General features: G+C 39.7%; 1 protein-coding gene across 9 annotated transcripts in view; it reads right to left on the bottom strand.

Annotated features, from left to right (window-relative positions):
* The window catches only part of LOC128881530 (protein scalloped), a 216,707-nt gene that overhangs the window by 20,098 nt on the left and 171,987 nt on the right, over positions 1–24,622 (bottom strand). For all 9 annotated transcript variants that reach the window (XM_054132661.1, XM_054132657.1, XM_054132655.1 and 6 more), the window contains one exon: positions 1,493–1,623. In XM_054132661.1, coding sequence (XP_053988636.1) covers positions 1,493–1,623 — 131 coding nt within the window. The remainder of the gene's footprint in view (positions 1–1,492; positions 1,624–24,622) is intronic.

Here is a 24,622-nt window from a genome sequence, read left to right as displayed (position 1 = left end):
AGTGCTATCGAGACGTTTCTTTTTTTTTTGTTTAAAGCTTAATTTTTGTTGTATACATGAGAAATGGGCATCCTTCAAAATTGAAACAAAAAACACTATTTTTTTGTGTGTTTGGTTTTCCAGCGTTTTACGTATGCATTTACATTGTCAAAGTTAACATACTCGTTATGCAAACATGTATGATTGTTTCATGTATATGGGAGTTACAAACGATTGAACATAAAAACACAAAATTAATTTGTACTCTTAACAGATATTGTATCTATATAAAGAACTTGTACATCAAAATTTGAAAACGGTCACCTCACGGTTGGTGGTTTAGCGTTAAACAATGGAAAAGAGAAATTTGTAAGAATCCAGAAGCATTAGTACATTGTTGACGCTGGTCTTCTATGTGGCACGAGTTGTATTTTTCTTTTAAATCGCGAACCCTCAAAGAGTTAACAGTGACGCGCAGTTGAATCGCTTTACTAAACGTTTTCGCGTTGTGTCTTTTTATTTTCGGGTTCAGCCTAGTTGGAGCATGTGCAAACAATGCGCACCCCCGTGTTTTCCGTCCTCCTCCATTTCGGGCTCGCGTCGACGAATGGAACCGGCGAATGCACAGCACTGTGATTTATTAAAAGGCGCGCAATTGTTCCGAAATCGCTTTAATAATTCAGCTGTTGATTAAACGGGCCAGGGTTCATTTTTACGCGTGATTTATTCCATTACAATCTACACTGCGTCGGTCCTGATCGAACGAATTCTGTATTGACAATTAATTCCCGCGCGATACGAACCGACGCGAACGGGACAGGGGGGAAAAAAGAAGCATGAGAACAGAACCGACGCATGGAAATCGAGAATATCGTATACCTCGGGCGATCATTTTGTTTTTTCGTTAATTCATTTTCACGTTGTTTAAACCGGCGGCGCATTCATTTTTTTCTATCAACACTTTACGTATGTAACATACGTTGCAATGGTCATCAGGTTAAGGCTTAGGTTACGCAATTTATAGATTCATTGTAATAGAAACCAGATCGAGAAAGTCGAATGTTGGTACTTTAACAAACGACGAATAAATATTTATATTTAAATGATAAGTGATTTAACGTAAATGCACAATATTAATTTCTGCGTTACAATGCTCATCAGAGTAATTCTTAGGTTATGCAATGTATAGATTCATTGTAACAAAACTTAGAATAGATAACTTAGAATGTCGGTACTTTAACATAACAAAATGACGAATAAATATTTCTATTTAAACTAAAGTTATAAATGATTGAATACAAACGCACAGTATCGATTTCTACGCCTAATATAAACGATTAAATGCAAAGGTACAGAATTAATTTCTACACCTAATACTTAAACTTTTGATTGTGAAATGTTAGGCCGTTCGATCGCTGTCACAAAACGTCCAGACCTCTGTATTCGTACGCGGGCAAAGAAAAGTGCGAGCATTCAACTACGGAAAGCGAGCGGAAGACCTTTGGATACTCACCACTTTGAGTTTTGCCTGCATTTCACGAAGTTTTCTCCTAGCAAGGACTTGTATGTGCGAAGAGACCTGCTTTCGCGTTCTCGTCTTGCCTGTTCTCAGTTTGATGTAGCGGGCAATCAGCTCGTTGCGGCCTGCAACGCAAAGCAACGCATATTTTTACATTATTTTTAATTAATATCTGTGTAGATTGAGTCTAAGAAATCTAAAAGGGAAGAACGAGAAATCATCGACATATGGAACCAATATAATGAGTTATTTGAGTTACGTTTTGTCGGTGTACCTTAAGATTTAAATGTTAAGTTTTCAAAGTTATAAGACGATCTGAACTGTTATCATTTTTGACCAAACCACCTTAAGGAATTGGGAGTTACACCATTCGATAGTTAAGTGAATTCGGATGTTATCATCACACATAAATAAATTCGGTGAAATGATAAGCTGTTCAGTGCATACGAGGACGCATGAGTTCGTCTCAAATTATTCATATTATTTATTTGCTCGTTTTATTCCGGCCTGACCTCAAAATATTCAAGATATCTTGAAATTTGCGAATATGTTTTAGTTTTTGCTAAAATGACAGTTTAAGTAGACAATGGTCACTAGTGTTTACGCATGACGAGTATACTCGTCGTGACACGAAATATTGCAACTTCTCCATGACGAGTATACTCGTCAAACACAGCTGACTGGTTAAGCGGTTGGAAACGCTTGGCTAACAAAGTGGAATTGATCTGTGTTTAACTGCGAAGGTCAAAGATCGGAGAGAAATGTTCGCGAGTCTTCGCAGAACACTAAGTGGTTTTGGTTTGGCGTGTTCCAAGGTCTGCTCTGACTCTTCATTTTCGTAGCACTCCATGTTTCTTGTTCTTCCGCTGAAATGTCCTAATAAATTGCAGGTCTATAAACGTAAACGAAAACAAACAAGTGGTCTAGCAGTGGCGAGGGCCGACCACCCGAGGACAATATCGAACCGCTTGCATGAGAATTCCAGCATCGTTGGGATCGCATAAAGCTCGGACTACTGGACAAGAAGCAGACTGATCGGGTTCAAATAAACTCTCGGCACCGTTGTAAATAAGCCTCGAGAATTTCTCCCGAGGAATTGATAAACTGTTTTGCATTAAGTGCTCGAGGAACGCTTTCAGGTTCAGCCTTAGGTTGTGCGTATAGGTGCATAGGTACATTGCACTGACTATCAGCAACAGAATCTGTTTATTAGACTAGTTTATATCATAAATGCATCAAATGTGCAGTCTAGTTATAAATGATTGAATATAAAGGCATGGAATTAATGTCTACACCTAATATTAACCCAAGCTCGCTAAAGCTGTACCGTAAGAAGAATTCTCCTAGGGGTATGGACGTACAACGAATGGTTAAAAAAAGAAACATAAAGAGCATAATACCAGAATCATTGAAAAACATTTATTTACCATTGTTTTGTATCAATTTTTTAACCTGACTCTTACAACATCTCCTGTGCTCGGCATTTTCCACCAGGTAAGCAAAGATTGCAATAAAATGCGAAAAACGACACCTTTAATCTCTCCTGTTTCTCTCTTTCGAGTCTTACCCATCCGTTAACGTTTCACCTGTGCTACCCGACGCGACGGTCTGTAACGTTTACTAAATGTCGCGAATGACGCGCGTCTTTCCATTAAACGCGGCAATTAAAGGCAATAAAGCCCTTTCTCCGGTGGATTCTGTTGAGCGTGAAAGAGCTCGCGAAGGCTGGTGGTTCGGTTAACACCCTTGTTGGCACAACATTGCCGTCCGTGAATTCAAGCGAGGCGAGTAGAGGCGAGGGGTCGAAAGATTACACGGCAGCATAGGTAACTCGGATGGGACGGTAACGAGCGTAATAAATTGAAATCAACCAAAGCGAGGCTGCGCGAAGGAAGGCGGACAACAGCGTGGAAAAAAGAGGGAGGGAAAAAGGAAACTGGGAGAAATGAAAAAGACAGGAGAGGAGCGCGCGCGTAACCGTTGAAAGGAGAGGACCGAAGATGTTTTCACTCGTCGCGGTTACGCCGTTATAAAATACTGCTGCTCGACGGCCGTACTGAATTTTAAGGGGTGAGGTAAAAAGCATGGATGCATGTGAACTCGAATTAATTCGAGTGCACGATGCATTTAGTTTCTGAGGGCCGATGAAAACGCGCGCGAGGGTCTTTCGCTCGACAATGAACACCGATCCATTCGCACGCTCGGCCGATTTTTTTATTTTACAACACGAACGAACATGGTTTTTCCTTTTTTTCTCTCCCCCTCCCCCTCCCCCTCTACTACACCGTAACGGAAATCGACAATCGGCGGAATTGAGCGGCGTTTTCCATTGTTCTCAGGACATATATACATACAACGATGTTATCACAGTCCATCGAACAGCCCCGAAACGTTGAAAAAAATCTATCGTCCTCCCCACGCCCACCGACCCATAATCCCGTGATTAAACAATTTCGCGTATTTCGAGCGGCCACTCTCCTACGGAGATTTCAATAACACCGATTTTGTTCGGCGAACCATATTTTCCGCGAGAGCATCCAAATGGGCCCTGTTATCGTTAAGGGGATAGTCGTTCTCTTTTTCTTTTTTCGCGAATTTATTTCGAACGAACGGCACGATTCATCCGTCCGAGGTTTTTACTGTTCATTTGGCGTGCTTTCATAATACTACAAATATTTTTTTGTTTTTATGTCGACAGAGTGGATAGGACTAACACGTTCGCTATTAGCCTCGCAGACGTGCGACGCGTGTTCTTTGTCGGTTTATGACGAATGATTGAAAATTAAGGCACAAAATTAATTTCTGTTAGTAATAAATATAAAAAAAAACTATCGAATTCCTAGCTCCTCAGTACTGCGTTATCCTAAACACAAAGGCAAAATCTACTAGTATGCAAAATTTCAATTAAATCGATGACTCGAACGCCTTGCCCTTTCCTTATAAAAAATTAATACCGCAACAATTAGTGGAACATATGTGTCGTAACAGCTGCGCAAGTATTAAAGTGGCCATTCGAAAAATGTTTTAGCCAAACAATACGCCGAGATGGCGTGATTCTGGTTAGGGTACGATAAACGTTATTTCAATTACGACAGGTTTGATGTCGTCTGGTGCCGGTTTTACGGGCGCGGCCGTAAACTCTTAATGGCGGTGAAATCTAAGCAACGATAAGGTGCCACATAGAATACCGTTTACTCGATTCAATCGACTAAAGATCAATCCATCCTTGAATACGAACCTCTCCATAGTTTCTATTCCCCCTTTTTCCTCCTTTTATTCCTACTTCTTAAGACTATATTCGCGATTGAACGACGGCGTCGCTTGTCATTTCCCGTCGGATTGTCTTTGCCGAGATTGCATCAGGTTTCACTGTTTTCGGTTGACCAACCGTTTCAACCACTGGCGACTAAGGAAACCTGTACTGGGAGATTTTAAGAGGCATGGAAACTGATACTTACGGTTTCAAGAACGAACCAATTTTATTATACATTCGAAACTCACGTGATTGTATAGTTATTTTATAAAAAGTGCTACTTCGAGCGAATTTGTAGGAAACTGTTCACTTTTAATTTCACCAAATGGACCTATTTTATAAAAATTTCAAAATTCACGTAGTTCTATAGTAATTTTACAAAAATTGTTGCTTCAGGTGAATTTGTGTGATTTCGAATACCGTTACAAACTCAATTTCGTAAGAAAACTGTTCACTTTTAATTGTTCAGGTAGACTAATATGTACTGATTACGTACTCCCTTGCACTAAGAATTACCGCGTCCTTTACAGAGGGTTCACTGTAATACTTTACTTACAAAACAAGTTCAAAAATTAGGTTCTTATGAATGTCAAGACGACGATATCTTTAGACAAGTCACTTGATTCTTTTGTATATTAGAACCCTGTAACTGTGGAGAATTGAAATTCCTCTTCTCTAAGCTTCATTTCAACAATTTCCTTTAGCAGGCTTTTTCTATATCCACAATCAGACTATTTTACATAGAAAGAAGGCAAAAGTGTGTGCGAATAGAATAATATTTTTGTCCAAATTAAAAGAAATTTTCTATAGTTTTTCAACATTTAAATATGCGTCGAATTTGCGACACAGAAAATTGTGGCAGGTGAACCTCGTCATTTCCATCTAAGAGGTTAATTACCTTTCTATACCCCGGTAACAAAAATGCTTCACTGAAAACTAATCAATGTGCAACTAAAATTGTGCTACTGGGTAGAGGAAAAGAAGAAAAATCGGAAAGAAACTTTTTATTCGCCCTAATAGTTGCGATCGAGAAGATCGACGATCAATACATCGCAAGTGCTTGGTTCTGGCGGGGAAAGTTAGTACATGTATATACATAGAGGAACACTGAGAGAGCGAGAGAGAAAATGTGAGAGGGGAAGCCAGCATTGGATGCGCGTCGCGACGAGCAATCAACGTAAATCACTTGGCTGATGCTCAATTTAACAAGAAGGGCCATTATGATCTCAAACTCGAAGTAACGAGCATGAAGATCGCTTTCTCTGTCACTCTTTGGCTTCCTTCTTGCGCGAACTGAGTTCTCAGAAATCCACCGAAAACACTCTTTTATTGCTAGGAAACCCGCGCAAATTGCTACAAACAACTGGCTGATCAGTGATCTCGTTTTCGAACAAATATTGAGAAGGATTCAAAGAAATGTTCTAAATTTAAATACAGGAACGAATATTGAGAAGGATTAAAAGAAATATTCTAAATTTAAATACAGGAATAAATTGCGAGAAGGATTCAAAGAAATGGTCTAAATTTATATACAGGAACAAATATTGAGGAGGATTCAAAGAAATGTTCTAAATTTAAATAGAGGAATAAATATTGAGAACGATTCAAAGAAATGTTCTAAATTTAAATACAGGTATAGTTCTACTTCTTCTATATTCCATCAAAGACACAGGAATGTTTGTCGAGTTTGAATATTTGCTTTTGAAATTGGAAGCAAGCAGTCTTTTAGGGTGAACCTACAATTTTTGACGTTTAAAAGTGATTTTAATTAAAATATCCCAATTGTAAACACAGTTTCAATTTTGTCATTTCTATTGTTATATGAAACTTCAACTGTAATTTTCCTATTCTTAGAAACATTTTCAGTTTTTGGATCTCTTCTTTTACAACTTCTAAGTTACGTTTCAAGTCTAAGTAGTTCCACTTGGAATGACTTTAATTTTAACCCTTCCACTCTTGTATCTTCAATTTTCCTTAAACCTTTTGATATTTATGTTTTCCTTCGTCGTTGCTTCTAACACTATCGTGCAAAAAAGGCAAACGAACCGAAAATAGACAGTTGGGAGCGGTGTTTTGGAGCCTGATCCAAGTGGACGGAAGTAACCCCCTCCAAAGAATGCTCGGTCTTCAAAAACAGAGAAGGAACGCGAGCAGTACCGGCGCGTGGTTCATAGCGGGCCATTTAACGGTCTTTGCGAAATTGAGTCATCACGCGGTTCGCCTGGAATCTCGAATATTTTCCTCCCGATGCTTCAGAGTTCTCCGTATCCCCCTCCTTCGTTTTTCCTCCCTCGGCACACACCTCTCTTCCTCGCTCTATCTCTCGCGGTCTCTGGCTTTTCCTCCGTCTCCTTCGCCACGCGACGAGCCATTCGCGTACGACCACCCACGCCTATCCGAAAAGTCTCGAGGACCTTCGAGTTCGCCGCAAGGAATCGCCAACTTAACCGGACTCCGTTCCCCTACGACCGACTGGTTTTCGCGTCTTTGGAGCCGTCACTATGCGTCGCGTGTACCCCTATAAATTTCACTAAAAGTCTTACGTGGATATTCTATTTTGTACCAGAATCGAAATATATTTGACCAATAATTCGTTAAGTATCTCGGCAATCACGAGAAAAACTAGTGCAGGCGTCTATACACTTGAATAATAAGACACGGGGATTCGATCACCCACGATCCTCGGATTCACAGTCGACCGCTTTACCTACGTTTCGTGTTCTCGTTTGACTCTTTATTATTGGGCAGGGGAGGCTCGGATACTACACTAATTATATTTTTTTTCAGAAAGGTATAGAATTAATTTCTGCACGTAATAAAACGACTGGCGAGCTCGTTCGTGTCGAAAGGCGTACGAAGAGAATCGTGAGCCGCTTGTTCGCATAAAAATCTGTTTCCCTTCGACGCGATGGCGCTCGGAACCCGATACGGTCTCGCGTGCAAGGTAACTTAACTGCAAGTTCACTGCAGATGCCAAGAACGATGGTGGACAAGAGAGACGGGTAAAAAAGCGAGCGGAAGAACGAGAAACGGGACTCTCCTCGTTCTCCATCTGTTCTCCACCAACGCGTCGACGGAAGATAGTCCTCGAGCATGCGTCTAAAGCAGGTCTGGTCAACTCGAATAGTTTCACGAGCCACTTCGATGACATGTAACGATACAGCGGGCCGCGCTTTAGGTAAACATATTAGTTAAAAAATAACATTAACATTAGGTTAAAAAATATAATACATGTACAAAATACCGCTCGACGTCATTGTTCCACTCTCTTCTATTACTAAGAGTGATAGAAGCGAATCTAAGCTCAGCATTCGTGGCAATAGAATGCTAAGAAAGCATCTCGAGTTACTGGTATAATAGATACCAGAAAAAAAGAGCTCGAGGACAAAGAGTTAACCACAAACGAGTAAGCTACCCGATTCGTGAAATTTTTTAACTCGCGTCCCTCTGGTTCTCATTGCCGTATGTTTACAGTCTGTACTGTATAGCGTCGAAGACACTTGTAATTCAACTTGGGGAAATCTAATTCAACGAATCCATTAGACGACCAAAACAATGTCGTCGAAACGGTAGCCTGTTTCGCGGAGTAATAAGCAGGACGGAGCGTATACTTTAAGAGTAATTAATTAGAACGGGTGTACTCGGAGCATTCTTGGCAATCCACTTTCAATTAGTCCGTTCTCTAGGAGAACCATCAAGTGGATAGTCGTGTACGTGCGGCTAAAGGCACACGGATCGACGATCTTGGTACTTGGCCGACGTTGACGGAAGGGATCGCTTTTGGACATGAGGATCCAACGGATGCAGTGGTCCTCTGGGTATTCTGGACTTCACCGCCAAGTACCGTCGTTAATCGATGCTTCGCAAACAGTGCCCTATGCCGGTCCTCCAAGTACCGAAGTGCGTTTAAGCTCGTTTAGTCAATTAGTAATCGTCGAGCAATTCGATCGCGTCGAGGGATACTCGAAAGGCGGGCTTAAACCTCCTTTCACGCTGTCCGTTCTCGATATATAGTACTTGGAAGACGCTTCGCTCTGTGAATACGTCCCAACTCGGTTCACGCGGTTCGGAATAAAGACCACTAGCAAATATGTATTATTAGGTTGCCAACTAACTTCCCACTGTTTTTTTTTTGTAAATTAAAAGCCAATATTAAAAATAGAAATAAAGAAATACTATTCAGTTACATAATTGTGATTATACAGGGTGTTTCAGCCGATTTTGACATCTTGATAACAGTTGTTAATAAGTACAGTATTATAATAATTATATTAATAAACAGTATTAATAATACTGTCACGTTATCAGATAATTTCAGTATTGTGGCATCTAGCGAAGAATGTTTCATAGGATACTTGAATGGTATCGAGTGAGGCATATTCTGATGTTATTAGTTTTTCCGTAGATGGACGCGTCAATGATATATGAATTTAAATACTGCATCTCGTTTTTATCAAAATGGCTACGTGAACCTTCCCAATTCAATTTCTTGAAATGCGTTGTGTTATAGGACATGTAAACAATATTTCTTGCAACTTGTGTGTATACTATCTAAATATATGCTTATTTGCTTTCAATATGAGTCAAACCAGATCGACAAATGGTATCTTTTAACAAGGATCGTTACGTCAGTGTGACATTTTTCAGACATGCACCAATACTGTCGACTGTTTCAAAAATCGATCGCCTTCTCTGACAACTCATCAAGCGTTACGTCAGTGTGACATTTTTCAGATACGTACCCATACTATTTGTAAATGACTATTTGTCAATTATGATATTTGAAAATCTCTTATAAGTGGGCGGTGTTTCACAAGACGGCTAACGAAGAAATGAATATACCACTAAAACTTGAAACTTTCGACGAAGCACACTGCTTTACGAGTGTGTAAATGAAGAAAACAATATTGGTACATTATTCTTCGCATACTTAACTACATTGAACAACACCAAATTTTTGGGCTAGGTGAAATTTTTCAAATTGCCTTTTGTGAAACAGTTAGAACAAAAGCAATTATTTATTTCAACTTGTTCTACTGTCGATCTTAGCTTCTTACCAATGTCAAACATTGGAAATGTATTTTGCTGTAAAAGGTTTTGCAGTTTCCTTTTGCAAGAAGAGTTCCAAAGCTAAGGTAAGAAATCGCGTTCTACACGAGCTCGACTACTGAAAATTGTTATAGTTTAAAGTAGATCGTGGATGGGGTTGAGATGGCAGTTCTGGTCAAAGCACGTGCAAGGAAAACAGGGCTATTTTTCGAACTTCATTTGACATTTTCTTTTTCAGAATGTCGACTTTGAATTCGTAACGAGCATCTTTTAAAACTTTTGGATAGAAAACCTCGTGCGAATTAAAAACGCGCTTATATGCAATACTTGGTCCATGCTTTGTGTATTAGGAAAGTTTCTTTCGTTTTATTAACAATTAATATATACACAATATTTTATGTTTCATGTTACATTACTGAATCGTGTACGATTCATTTCGCTTCGTTACTGTTACAGCATCAATGTCTAAGAAATTAGATTGTCTATTTATATAAACCACAGAAAATAATTGAATGCAACTCACGAAAGAAACTTTTGGGACAACTTAATATTTGGAACAATTACTGTGCTAAGGTTGGGCAGATTTCAACGAGAACATCGAGAAAATGGTCGAGATACGTATCGGGGTGAGAATTTTTAGGTGAGATACGTATCGAGATCGAAGAGTTGGGAAACAAAGCATTCGGACAACGAGTGAATCGTCAACCGGGTGATCCAGTAAGACCATTCGATGGGAAATACCATGGCGCTAACGCAAAGGTTGAGAAGCTTTGATACACCAAAAGCTGGTTCCTTTCCTTCTCGCTCCGTGGCGATGGGCGTGTGTACTCGCGGTGCAAAAGACGAGGAGAGAGAAGATAGAAGTCGATAAGTGTCCTTGCGCCAGAAGGAGGATCCTCTCGCATCTTGACACGGTGACCCCCCACCCCAGCGATCCGCACAAACCCGCTCGCAAAAGCCTCGGCTTGGCGAACCCCTACCGAGCCAGTCCTCTCTTCTTCTTATCATCCCTGGCCGCCATTCCATCCATCTTCCTTTCTTTCCATTTTCTTCGGTGCTATGGTATATAGTATATACCACCACCACCATCACCACTACCACCCTCTTCTCTGCATCGCCATCGCCGCCAACACCGGGCTAGCTTCTACCGTCATGGCACACCATACCAGAACTCCCCTACCCTCGTGCTCCCTTTCCGGGACCCGTGTGCGCCATCCTCGCCCCCCATCTCCTCCCCCCAAAACCCGCGCCACCACCTCGTGCTCTGTTCACTAATTGCACATTCTTCGCATAGTTTCACCACCCTCCGTCCCGTGCCAACCCCCATCCTCGGGAAGGACGGACGGCGAAGGGGGATCGTAAGCCCTCGACACACGACCACCCTTGCTTGCCTCTCTCCTCTCTCGCTCTCTCATCCTCTCTCCTTCTTCCTACGCCTCGTATGTTCATACCATCTACTATATCGTGGCCCGCGTGTCCTTCTTGCTCGCTCTACTTTTCCTCCTGCCCCCGTCCTATCGCCCTCGCACCCCTTCGTCTTCTTTCAACCCCATCCACCGACATTGCCACCCTCGTTCGAGCATCCCCCATACTTTTGTGCCGCTAACTCAGTGAGTCCACGCTTCCCGGAAATCACGTGTGTGTAAGGCCAGTCGGTGTACGCGCGCGGGTGTGTTTCGTGTCGCGAACTCGTGCTCGAGCGTTTACGTTCGCGAAAGTGAGGAGGAGGCCACGATGGGGGTGAAACGAGAAAGAAACGAGGTTCGCGGGCTCTCCTACGAGAATATATTCCGGAGCGATCTCTCCAAGGTGAGAGTCTCGATGGAACGATGCATGGAAATTACGTAGACATCTTCATCCTGGAATCGTCGTTTGGAGATTAAACGAATCCTGATAACTCGACCATTTAATTCCGGGTACGAGCGATATGAATTTTTATCGAGGCATCTGCGCGACGATGGGAACTACTCGTTCGTAGCTAAAGAACCCAGTTCTCGCCCTTTCGTTTTGCCGATTACGAGTCGACAGATTTTCAGGGACGCGGGAGCAAGAGTTAATAGTATAATTAATATGTTTGGCGAAGAAATTAATTTCGTTCGTATACTTATAATTAGACTGCAGTGCAAGATTAAAGTTTTCTTTACAATATTTGCAAAGTAAAACAAAATACCTATTTAGGTTCAATTTTTGTAGTTACGTTTGCAAAGATTTGTTTGGTACGAAGATTCCCAGTATACTTTTAATTTTCGCTTAATGTATACTCATCAGTTTATTACGTTAAATTACCTTAATTTCTATTACAATGAATTCTAAATATTAGATGTAGAAATTAATTCTGTGACTTTCCAAGGTAAACTTATCATTTATTTATAAAAAAAAAACCATACAACTTTCAATCCTGCTCCAGTCACAAATTCCAAGCAAAACAAAAACATAATGTTAAAACTAATCCGTGTGTTTCATTAGTACAAAGGTTGGCACTTTACATACGAGTTATAAATAACGAAGTGTAAAGATACAGAATTAATTTTTACACCTACTAATTCATTGTAATCTGTTTGGAGAACAACAATAAGCACGACTTGAGAGCTATTGAACTTCGTACATGTACATGAACATTGTCGAAAATTCGTACATTGAAAATCGTACATTGTACTGATCATCGAGTTGAGACTTACATAGCTTATGTATTCAAATCCACTGTAATGGAGATTAGCTTGAGAACTCATAAGAGTGGGACTCTAATATAACAAAATAACTTCTCAATATTTCTATTTAAACTAGACTGTCAGGTTGAGACTTAGGTTATGTAGACTGTGTAGATTCATTAGAATGAATATCAAGTGAAGAACTTGAAAGGTTGGAAATCTAAAGTAACTAATTGGCCAGTAAGTATTTCTATTTAAATTGAGTGTCCATCAGGTTCAGACTTGGCTTGTGTACATTTATTGAAATAAAAATCAAGTGAAGAACTTGGAAGGTTGGTAGTCTAAGATAACAAATTGGCCAATAAATATTTCTACTTAAACTAAAATTATAAATGTATGAATGTAAAGGGACAGAATTAATTTCTACGCCAGATTTACTTTAATATGACGAAACAAAAGTAGTATGTTAACTATGCAGAATGAAAATTTCATCGACAAATGTGGTACAAAATTCCAGCTGAAATTGAAGAGACTTTGGTGACTGTAACTGTAATTCAACATGAAAATAGGTTAAAAAATGTAATTTTCGAAACTTCGCAGATTCGTCGAGATTCTATAATATTTGGTCGAATCGCGAGTGGTGGTTCAGACGTAAACAGGGGATGAAAATTTTGTAAAGTGTCACGTGTTGAGAATGTTGTTGGTTTAATCCACGGAAAAATGGAAGCTTTCCCTGTCGCCATCTCGCTGACGATCAGAAATTGAATGGAGGGTCGTAGAAAGGTAAAAGCGTCCGGATAAGTTGTGGCTGTAACCGGAAAATAAATTTTCTCTCGGCAAAGCTTTCCGATGCAAGGGTAGACACGTTCGCTTGCCGTACAATCTGGACGCCCGCACTCTCTTTATACCTAAAAATTCGGTCACGAATGATAAAAAAATAGTCGCATTTAAAAAGTTCTACTTTTAATCCAAGATTAAAAGTTCTATGATTTTCTATTGCGAGTGAGATACGAGTTTACTTTAGAAAAGCAAAAAATTAATTTCTTCATCTAATAATAAATATACAAGTATTTCAAACTTAATAAGGAACGTAAATTTAAACGATTTTGATTTAAAATTAAATTACGGTGCGTACGCGTTTACCATGGCAATATTTAAATGAAAAATGTGGAAATAAATTCCATTAGCACACGATAACAAAGCGATCACCCAAGCTGTCTCTTGGTTGGGTACATTTTTCTTGTTTTTGGTGGAATTTTCCTGACATATTGGCGGACGATTTCATTCGATTGCAGCGATTTTATGGACAAACAAATTGGGCGCAGAAGCCTTCAAAATACGCGAGGTCCATGCACGTCCAGCGCATCGTCGATTTTTTTTCACCAATAAAACGGAATAGTTCCTGATATTTCGAACACGAAATCAATTTTTCGTATCGAATTGGACAATATATATAAAGGTACATGTATTGTTTTCACCATGTTAAACTGTTAAATTGATTTCTCGACATATTTCCGCGTCGACGTTCCCGATATAAAATTTAAAAGCTTCCGACATACACATATATACATATGCACTGTATTTCGGGCAAATACCATATTTGCGCGAATTTTTCATTTATCTGTCGTCTGTCATTAACACATTGTTACTTGCATAGTAGAATCTCGGGTATTCAAAACCCAATTTACTCAAATTCTCTATTAGGTTATAGGAATTCTTTTCTCTGGGAACTATCTTTCATTCGATAAAGGTATGTTCACTTATGCAAAACGAAGTGACAATATTATATTAAATGTAGAATATATTCAACATACATTATGAATTTTTTTTCGTATGTTTACAATATCACTGTATAAATCCATAAAATTTGCAATCTAGTTATTACACATGTGCATATCTATTTTTTTCTGAAATAAATAATAAAAATAATAATATGTGAGGTGTAAATAAAAAAAATACAAGCTTTTCGATACAATTTGATGAATAACAGAATTTGTGAATAAAAAAAAAAGCAGAACAGATTTTGAAGTAGCCAGAATCAAGTTTTGTAAAAGTCTGTGTTATAATGCTTTTGTCTTTGGTTTAGGTCTTCATCGGGTACACAATAAACGTAGTATATCACAAACATAGATAAACAAGCGCACTCCTTAACCCATATTTTGGAGCATATAAACATCGTTATATGTATATCTAACGAGGATCAAAAAGGGTGAGGGTGTAACAAAGACGGTTGAAGAAGTTCGAGTTGGAAAAAGGAAATGAATGGGGTGAAAATCGTTTGGAGGGAAAGCTCAGAAACGGTACCAAAGGTGATAGGGTGGGAGAAGAGAGAAATAGCAACCTTACGCAAACTATGCGCTTACTCGAAAGATCGTTGCAAGGTTTACGGAAGGCGTATAATCCTGTTTATCGTCCTCGTAAATCCGGGAATATACACTCCTTGGTTTTCGCCCTTCCTTTCGCTTTAACCACCCTTCTCGCGCGGCGAGAAACCCGGCCGGTGCTTTAATCCCTTTTCATTTTACGAGCACCTTTTACGAGCGGTCTTACTCGACCGCTTGTGCCGATCTCTGCGGGTTTTGGAAACAAGCGAGCCAACCTCTGAGGAGCTTTAACACTCGATGGTCGTTCCAGAAATTTCAATATCTTTCGGTGAACGTAAAACCAACGGGTGAATTATCTTCGAAAATGAAATCTCAGACTTTTCTGCGCGTCGCTCTTTCAACCAGGATCCGTTCAATGGTAATTCTTCGCTAACCAGATTGTGCTTTCACTAATTTTCAATGAGAGAAATCATTCTCAATAGTTACATCGGACTTTCGATACGGAAGTATACAGTCAGTCCCATAAGTATTCGTAGCCTCTACGTTTGTTGAGGACATTTGTTTAAATTAAACGACAGATTTGACGTTTCCAAATAAATGTTTCGTTACAGATGCATACAAGCGTAAAGTTTATTCGTGTACATATTCATGAAAAAACATTTATTTAGAAACATCAAATCTATCATTTAATTTAGACAAATTTCGATTCGATATCGTTGGCATATACTTTTCTCGAACTTCCTAATCAGATGACCTATCTTGTCACCAGGTTTTACAACGAAGGTCTCTTTTTCAGTTGCACCACGGCTTGCGTACTGACGTTTAGCTAACATTTACCTTCCAGGACTCTTGAACTCATCTTCCCATTCGTTTCAATAAGCACATTTCGAAGAAGCGATTCATTTAAACTGTATAATTCGCGAAGACGTGTAATGTATGCACGCGTATCTACTGAACATTGGGCGGTTCATTCTCGCCATCTTTTGATTCGTTTTCTCGTCTCGTATTCTCAGTCGGGAAGCGGATAAACGAAAGATTGCGAGTGCAAAATACGTGGCAACCTAAATTAGCATACGGAGGAAGAGGGGAGGGGTTCAAAGAAGCGGGACAAGAAAAGCTCGGCTGGCTTACCTTCGAGAGGAGATATAAGGCAGCCCCACTCGCCTGGTTTCTCGGGATGTAAGGGGGCGGCAAGGCAACTACCACGAATTAATATTCATTACCTTGCGGAACGCCAAAGCTGGCTGCTCCAGCTTGTACAAATATGAAACGACGTAGTTGCGCTAATTAAAATACCTGGCCGCTTTCTTGGCTGAACAAAATTCGTCCCATCCCTCTTTGTTTCGCCTCTATTTCGCCGGAGACTGATGTTGCTGCGAAAAATGCTCGGTAAAGACATTTCTATCGGGGCTCCGGGGCATTTCAAGCGTTTCATTTTATATCCCAACGTCGGCGTCGAGGGAAACGTGAAATGAAATAACGGCCTTGTCATCTTTCCGAGTAATCTCCGGGTCAACTTAACAGTCAGCACTGCCGGAATACGTGCGCGGAAGCTTCGAGGATGTTGTACAATAAATGATTGCTATATATTGCCGAGTTGCGCAGGAATATACTTTGGTAAATAATCATTTTGGGGGGACGTTAGGGGAAAAGATAAATTAATACAGGTAGACGTACATGAAATTAGCAAAATGTGACAAACACGTTTGGACTCCTTGGAGACCATTCTTCGATTAACATAACTCAAACATTATTACATCGCGTTATTATTAGTTATTATTATTATTATTATTATTATTTGTACATTATTTAATCGCATTTCTCAACTTTTTGTTTCGTGGAGTTAATCGATTTGTTCAATGAACGACTCATATACACCAACAAATATGAGCTGTGTTACATGGAAGAAGAATGTGTGAATAGTCCACACCTTAAAAAAGCGACAAGCGGGAACATATTTTGTACGACATGGTGCAATTTGTGAAGATAAACAAGCAAGCCTAAGATTGCATCTTAAAATATATAAACTATCAATCCATATCTATGATTGTTTCACACATTATCACATATGAAAATAGTATAAAATGTTTATTTTTTACATAAAAATGTTTCTCAGCGTCTAAAGATTCACATGAAGTTGAAGTGTCGTTACAGTAAATCACAGGCTTTATAAGTTACATACATTATAAGATATGTAATACGACATGATTCCTATTTGCAGATTCTGTAACGAAATGGCTCCGAGTGCAAATGGTTAAGTATCACGGTGAGTTGGGAATAGGAAAAAGAGAGGTCGGAAGTGTTCGGTGGGAAACGCGTTTACGTACGCTCCGGCGGCAAGCAACGAACGCGCAGAGGATGGAGAGAGGAAGGCACACGCGCGAACAAGGAGAAGAGGACTGGACGAGGAGGGATGTAATAATCTGCGTCCGCATTGTCCGTCTTGCCGGCATGGCCGAGTCCTTTGACATCTCACGGAGTTTAATTAAACTCGAGCGTATAATAGCTGCCCGTCGAGAAGGCGACCCGAGGTCCGACGTCGTTGTCCGACGCCTGCTACCGAACGCAGCATCGCGTCTAACATTTCGCCACCACCTTCGACGTTTTGTTCTCTCGACCGTCGCACGACAACCCCGATACCCAGAAACCCTCTCCGCGCTGTTATTATATTCTCCTCAAAGACGCGATACGCGTTTTCTATCGACTACAATGATTCTCTGTTTGATTTTTGTTCAAACCTTTTTATAAATCAAAGTTTACGTTCTCAAAATGTTATCACAGGCTCTTTTATTATTTCTTGCTTTCCACTACTTCCTTTTTATCCATCTCTGGCTCTTCTCGCAGCCGAATTTTCGTCACTTTAAAATTTTTGTTGATCAGTTAATTTTTAACGAACACATCCAATTCTTGTAACACTGACAGGGGTAACATTGTCGACGTTTGACGATTTTCAAACGCCATTTGATAAAATCTTCGATTATCTAGAAAAGAGTTATGTCCGTGGTTATGGATCGCTCGGGGAGAGTTTCGTCTTTTTTGCGACTCGTTTTGCGTCTTTTCAACCTCGACGCCGCATCCGATTCCCTGAAGAAGAATCCACGGCACCGTGTCAATGCCCATAATTTCACGCTTCAACGACGTCTCGGCATCGGATTATTGGATCGGATATCAAGGAAGGAAGAGTCCTGGCGATCGTTGTCCTGCTTCGAAAAGAGCAGCGTGAACGTCCTTGCGACAGGACGAGGGCTCTGGGGGACCAGCGACCATCGCCTTGGAAAGATGAAAGACCGATCGAAATTGCAAGAGGAACGATTCCGAATCTTTTTAAGCCACGAAATTCTTATGGACGAGTTACTTCCTATCCTCGAGTCCACAGACGCTTATCCAGCAATATTTTATGATATATATGTACACAGTAGAGCCCATGTAGGTCGCGAAAATCTCCAAGTCTCAAAAATTCACGTTTTCGAATGCAGTTTTGCGAGTAGGGCAGCTGCAATGTGTAAATAAATGCTACATTTCATTTATAATAATAACAGGAGAGTCCTGATGTTGTATCGATACCAAAATTAAAATATCTCCTAAAATAATGATTTTTGGACATAAATAGATTAATACATTTTTGTGGAGAATATCAAGCTGCATCGACAAATGTAGTAAGAAATATACGATACCATTATTAACCTTCATACGTCTTCTTATAAATGAAACTCGCTCATTTTTCTCAAAACACAGTTTTTTTTTATAATTGTATGCAATGTTGTAGAGTAACGAATGAACCGATTGACTTCAAATTTTGTCTGTAGGTATTTTACACACGTCTTTAAGATATGAGCCTCTGAATTGAGCCGAATGTTGAGACGTTTTCACACCATTATCTGTTTTGCAGACGGTTATGACTACACATTGTTATAATTATATTTGTTCATTATTCATTGACATTTACTATCAATCATTCGAAAATAAGATATTTATCGCAGAATAACATTTTATTGCTTTTAGTTTGTGGATCTAATTAAAATACTTACGGAGTTCGTTAATATTGCCTGAGGTACAATACAACTCGTTCATGTCTGACCATTTCTCGCCAATTCTACTTACGGAGTTCGTTAACCCTTTGCACTCGAAAGGTGACTCTCAGTCACCATTAGGTTTCACGCAGCAAATCTACAATACCTAATGTTTCTTTAGGTTTCATTTCTTTGGAGCTCGATGTGTCGATAAAATGATTGTCGGTAAAGTAAAGGTGACCTTATTCTCAAATCTAGACAGCTTAGAATTCATGGCAATAGAATGCTAAGAAACGTCTCGAGTTGCTGGCAGATACCAGAAAAAAAGGTCTCGAGTGCAAAGGGTTAATAATCGACTCCCTTGTGCAAATTCAATTTCTATACAAGCAGTATCGAGCGTCGTTACGTTAGAGTCCAATAAGGTCGATAAGCAACAGATGAAACAGAAACATGCATCGTTCGGAGTGACTGATACAAATCGATCCCCTTTTACGAGAGCGATGGTCCTCAAAGATTTTGGAGATTCGTTTGTCTGCCGGATTCGCGAAAGAGAATGGTTTCAGAATTGCGAGGGAAAGCGTCGGAGGTGGCTGAGACACTCTCCTTCCGCCGGTCAATAACTGGACACTGGCTTCTCCACCCTCTACACAAGCTCGTTCCGTGCTACAGTCGTGGTCCCTCGCCCTCTCTCTCTCTGCCTTTTTCTCCTCCTCCTCCTCCTCCTACTCCTCGCCCTTCAAGGGAAATGCAACGCAACAGAATACGGTGGTCTTGTCATATCGGAGGAAGATTGTCGAGAACCACGGGGTTATGAAACTTTCCATGATATGAAAATGTTTGCATATTACCTTGAGCAGCTTTGTACTTTCAATTACGACGTTAGTGTCGCAAGACGCGCAGCTTACAATAGTCTGAAACGTTCCACTTAATTTTTTATGGGAATCATTTTGCAAACATCGATCCACTGAGTTGCACTTTCGCTTCGTACGATATCAAACTTTTACGGAATAATGCTGTTTCTTAAATAATACTACTTATCGCTCTTTATAATTGAATAATTCATTAAACGGGTGTCCGGAAGAAGAATCTATGTTATGGATTTTAAATTTATCGTTGATCAGCTGATCACTCGGTGCAACGTAGGTCCTTCTTCCGATTTTATGTATTATCTTACTCTCTACTTTTCTCGTTTCTTCATATACTCCTTTTTTCCATTTTCAAGACATGAGTTTATAACTTTCTGTGGAGTGCTAACAACAATTAGCGATGTGCAAAGACACTAAAACCACTAGGTAATTACTAATTATCGATCGTAGCACATTGACCCTTTCCCAACAAAAACACAACTTTTGAAGATTTTTAACATAGATCATTCACGATCAGACACCCATTCAATCGTTTTGAACTCTGATTTCTTTTTTCCTGATTTTCATACCTTATATTAGGCAGAAACACTTGTTTGTAGTTATTTAAAATTTAGTATTTTATCAACAAAACGATTATTCGAAAGCAATGCGTAATATCAAACTATTTAGTTTATTTTTAAATATGACACTTTTTTTAATACAATCTCCAATATGTAAAACTGGCTTCTTATATAAACTGAACTTTTAACGAGCAAATTTTTCGTCGCATATCTTTTTTAAAAACAGAAAAGAATAATAAAAATCTAGGCGGAGGTCCCACAAACAAGTATACAAAGTTTCATCGAAATCGGAGTTTGTTAATGTTTTGTTAAATTTGTTAATTTTGTTGTGATTTTATTAATGTTTATGGTAAATTTTAATTTTTTTTTTTGTGAATAAATAGCAATATATTTATATTAGTAATGAAATTTTGATTTTTGTCCACAATTTTGCTATTTGTCCGCACCGTGCGCCGGCCTGACCGTACCTTCAAGGGAGTACGATGCGAATGTATTCCAAATGAAAAAGAATTCGTAAAGAGGTTAACACGAGAAACAATAGAACCACAAAACCGCTGGCAAACGCTAGCCTAAGTGGAGGAGCACTTCCACCGCGTACAATAATTTCCAGGCTTTCCGTTACAGGGCTATTAGCTGGCAAAGGACATGAAATTAGTCGATGACCATTCGGAAATGCGTCAACACCGTTTCGCGGACCGCGATAAACAGCATCCAGCAGCGTGACGCGATTTCGTCGAGTGGATCGACTAGATGAGTCATAAAATAGGATACATCGGTATACGTGTGCGGACACACGACACCTGGCAAGCTTGAGTGGACGCACGTGCTCGCGAGTGCGCTGGTAACAACAGACCACTGTACGTGTTCCTAGCGATCAGATAAACGCCAAGCCGTATTATCGCCTATCTCTGCTCGCGGATCTACGGGGTGCTCGAAACTTTGCGTCTGTATAGAGATTGGAGACCGATGACGAAACGGTTAACAGGTTTAGCGGTGCAACAGGCGTCGGTGCTGCGTTGATTATCTGTAGAATTCGACCTGGCAACGATTTCGGATTTTCTGGCCACAACTGCACGATTGGAAAATTTGCCTCGATACTAGACCCGTTTAAACGCGATTCTTTGCACGTGGAATTATTCTTTTTTTCAGTTTCGTTCAGTTTTAGTCTGTCTTGTACAAATTTACACAATTTTGTTTACTTGTGTTTAATGTTGCTCAGTTTTGTCTGATTATGTTTAGATTTGTTTAGTTTTGCTCAACCTGGATCTGTTTTTCCCCGGTTTTGTTCAGTTTTGATGTGTTTTATTAAGTTTTACACAGATTTGCACAATTTTATTCAGTCGTGTTCAGTTTTGCTCCGTTACTGGCCTCCTTCCATCTTCTGGAAATTTACACGAGAAAGTGTAGTTCTATTAATCTATGAAGAATTTTTATATTCAATAAAAAAATAATAAAAATCCAACTACATAGTTCGAGTTTTCTTTTTTAAAGAATTCCTATATTTTTTTCAATAAATTTCTTTGCACATTTATAAACAGATTGCGCAGATTTTCCGTTTCTCGTGTTTAACTATTTACGATAAAAGATTTTAAATGGTTCTTAAATCTTGTGTTATTAACCTTGTAATTATTGTTCAGATGAACTTTGTTGCATATCAGAAAGAAAAATATATTTTTTAGGGTGATAATCACGACAGTAAATTACATTATATCAAAGCATGATTTAGAACAACTAATTTTACTTTGATGAAACTGATGTATGATCTCAGAAGTCCATTTCAAAAAGGATAATGACTAGACTGCGGATCTTTATCCATTTATAGGAAATTTGAATGTGTAAGAAACTACAAAATGCAAACAATATGCAAGAATATAAAAAAGATGAAAGGTAAGTTCATGTCATAATACTTGCCGAATAAAATAAATTCCTATTTAGATTCAATTTTTGTAGGCACGTTCGCGAAGATTTTATTTTGCGTAAAGATCCGCAGTCTAATAATGACAAATGTACATTAAAAGTAACAGATACATCAATTAACGCTAAACCTAAGTTTTCTAAATTGCATTGATTGAGAAGCAAGAACGCCGTTTCTTACAATCGCTATAAGTTTCACTTTGCAATCGCTGTCAAACTGATGAAATCAAAAGGTGACTTGTCACTCGTAATGATTGCAAGATTTCAATCGCAATAAAAGCCAATAATAGCAATCGTATTATAATTAAAGTCGTTGTCGATGGCATTTACAACTGTAGTGGCAGCAATTAGCAAATGGAAAATGTAATTTACAATGGCAATTGGAGAATCGATTACAATTACCATTGATCATGTTCAAGTGTACCGTGTAATAGAGACGCAATCGTAAAAGTTCGAGGAAGCCTACAAGTCGCGCGTAATCGTGTCTCGATATCCATATTCGCACTTTCGTTTGCATCGCTACGGATTTAATCGAGAACAGAAAACACAGAACACCGGCACGAGAGGTTTCACTGGCTACCAGTGTACCAGTAAAGATCAGGTGGGCTCGCGAGAGAACGATTTATCTGTTTAAATACGTCCCGAGGCGGTGCACACTCGGTCGTGTTTAAACGACGCGCTACCTGATCTTCCATTCTCGTTCGCTTCCTCGGTCTCGCTCGCTTGCAAAACTTTCAAATAATGTAGCTGCGAAATCGTGTTTCCGCCTTTGCTCGTAGCACGTCGACGTTCTATTCGAGGGATTCTATCCAATAACAAAATTTCATTTCTACGAACGGTTCGACTCTTTAATATTAACGTTGCGATCACAGATTTAAATGAAAAATCGAATCGAATGATTCATGGCAAGTAGAATTTGTTTGAGGGAATATTTTGAGTTCTTCGTGTACCTTTCCCGACTACTTATTATCCCCTCGTGAAGAAACGATATTTCCGCAATGGTTGCGGAACGTTGACCCAAGCCAAAGAAGTTTACACGCTGAAGCAGAAGCTCGAAAACGTTCTTCGACAGCGGCTACAGAGTTTTTTCGTTTTCGGTACACCAGCAAGAACCTAAACGCTCCTCTAAGCGCTCCTCCATGCTCCAGAGAGCGTCCATCCCTTCTATTTCTATCGGATTATTGGATCCTGGACGCTAGAACGAAGAGAACCCGGCTTCTTTTCGCTTTGTCCAAGAGGAGACTCTAGAGAGGCTGAAGAAACAGGATGTAACACCAGTCCTCCGTGTAGGTCGAACGTTTTTTGTTGCATCCCTCGCGATATCTTTTGATCATCGCCGCCGCTACGGGTTTCTATTGTCTTCTAAGAACGATTAAAGCCGTGTCGAGTCTTTAAATGACTTCGTAGTACCTAGACGCTATCAATTATTTGCGCTGGAATGGAGATGATGGTAAGTAGCTGGGAGAATTTTAACAAATTTTTGAATAGAGAACTGAAAGACCGTGTCTAATTCGTTTACCGTGTTAAATAGTATCAAGGGTCACCTATAAAATAGTGAGCAACAAGATTTTTGTACGTTTTCTTCAAAAGTTTCTAATAAAATTGATAATTCAAAGAATAAAATGTCTCTGTCGCATTAGATTTATGGGAGGTAGACCTTCAGCTAGAAGAAACTTATTTTAGAGCAATATTATCATATACAAGGTGAGGCCACATGTAAACTTTTGCACAAGTTCCACCTGAAATTATACATTCCTAGAACAACAATCGCCAAGGAAATATCGATATCTTTATTACCAAAATTCATTCGCTACAAAACCAGCTTTACAAAATTGACTTTTCAGTCAACCGCGTACGACACAATTTATAGCTCACTTTTAACTCCGCTCAGAAAAGATTTACAATTTGTCCTAGTTTCCAGAATCACCCAGTGTACACCGTTTTTCGATTTACTTTTTCCGCGTCAATTGAATGAAAGACTTGAAGGAAACGCACAGTTTTGAACAATTTGCGCTCGCGCAAGTTCATCCTGTATAATTGAGAACAAAGTTTGCCAGAGTTACGATGTCCTTTGGGAGGGGACATCCAAGTGCGCGGAGTTAAACCAAAGGGAGAAGAAAAAGGTTAAATGAAAAGAGCCCGAGATGGAGGAAGAGGGAGGCAAGAAACAATAAAAGAGTCGAAGAACCCGTGATAACATTTCGAGAAGCGAAAAGGGATTCTCGTTTTTCGAACGGCTTCTCTTTTACGTTCTCTCGCTGCGGAAACGATCGGTCTTTCGCGGAGAAATCTCGGCGTGGGCGTCGACGTTCTGATGGAAAAAGAAGAGCAGAGAAGAGACGAGAAGAGAGGAGAGGAGAGGAGAGGAGAGGAGAGAAGAGAAGAGGAGAGGAGAGGAGAGGAGAGGAGAGAAGAGGAGACGTGACGAGAAGTGCGGAAGGGTGACGTAGGAGGAGATCGAAGGAGGTAAATTGCCCCGAGATATTTAATCCCGTGGAAA

Source organism: Hylaeus volcanicus, chromosome 8 (assembly GCF_026283585.1).
Source record: "Hylaeus volcanicus isolate JK05 chromosome 8, UHH_iyHylVolc1.0_haploid, whole genome shotgun sequence".
Lineage (NCBI taxonomy): Eukaryota > Metazoa > Arthropoda > Insecta > Hymenoptera > Colletidae > Hylaeus > Hylaeus volcanicus.
The sequence above is the reverse complement of the archived record's forward strand: the minus strand, read 5'-3'. Positions and strand labels throughout refer to the sequence as shown.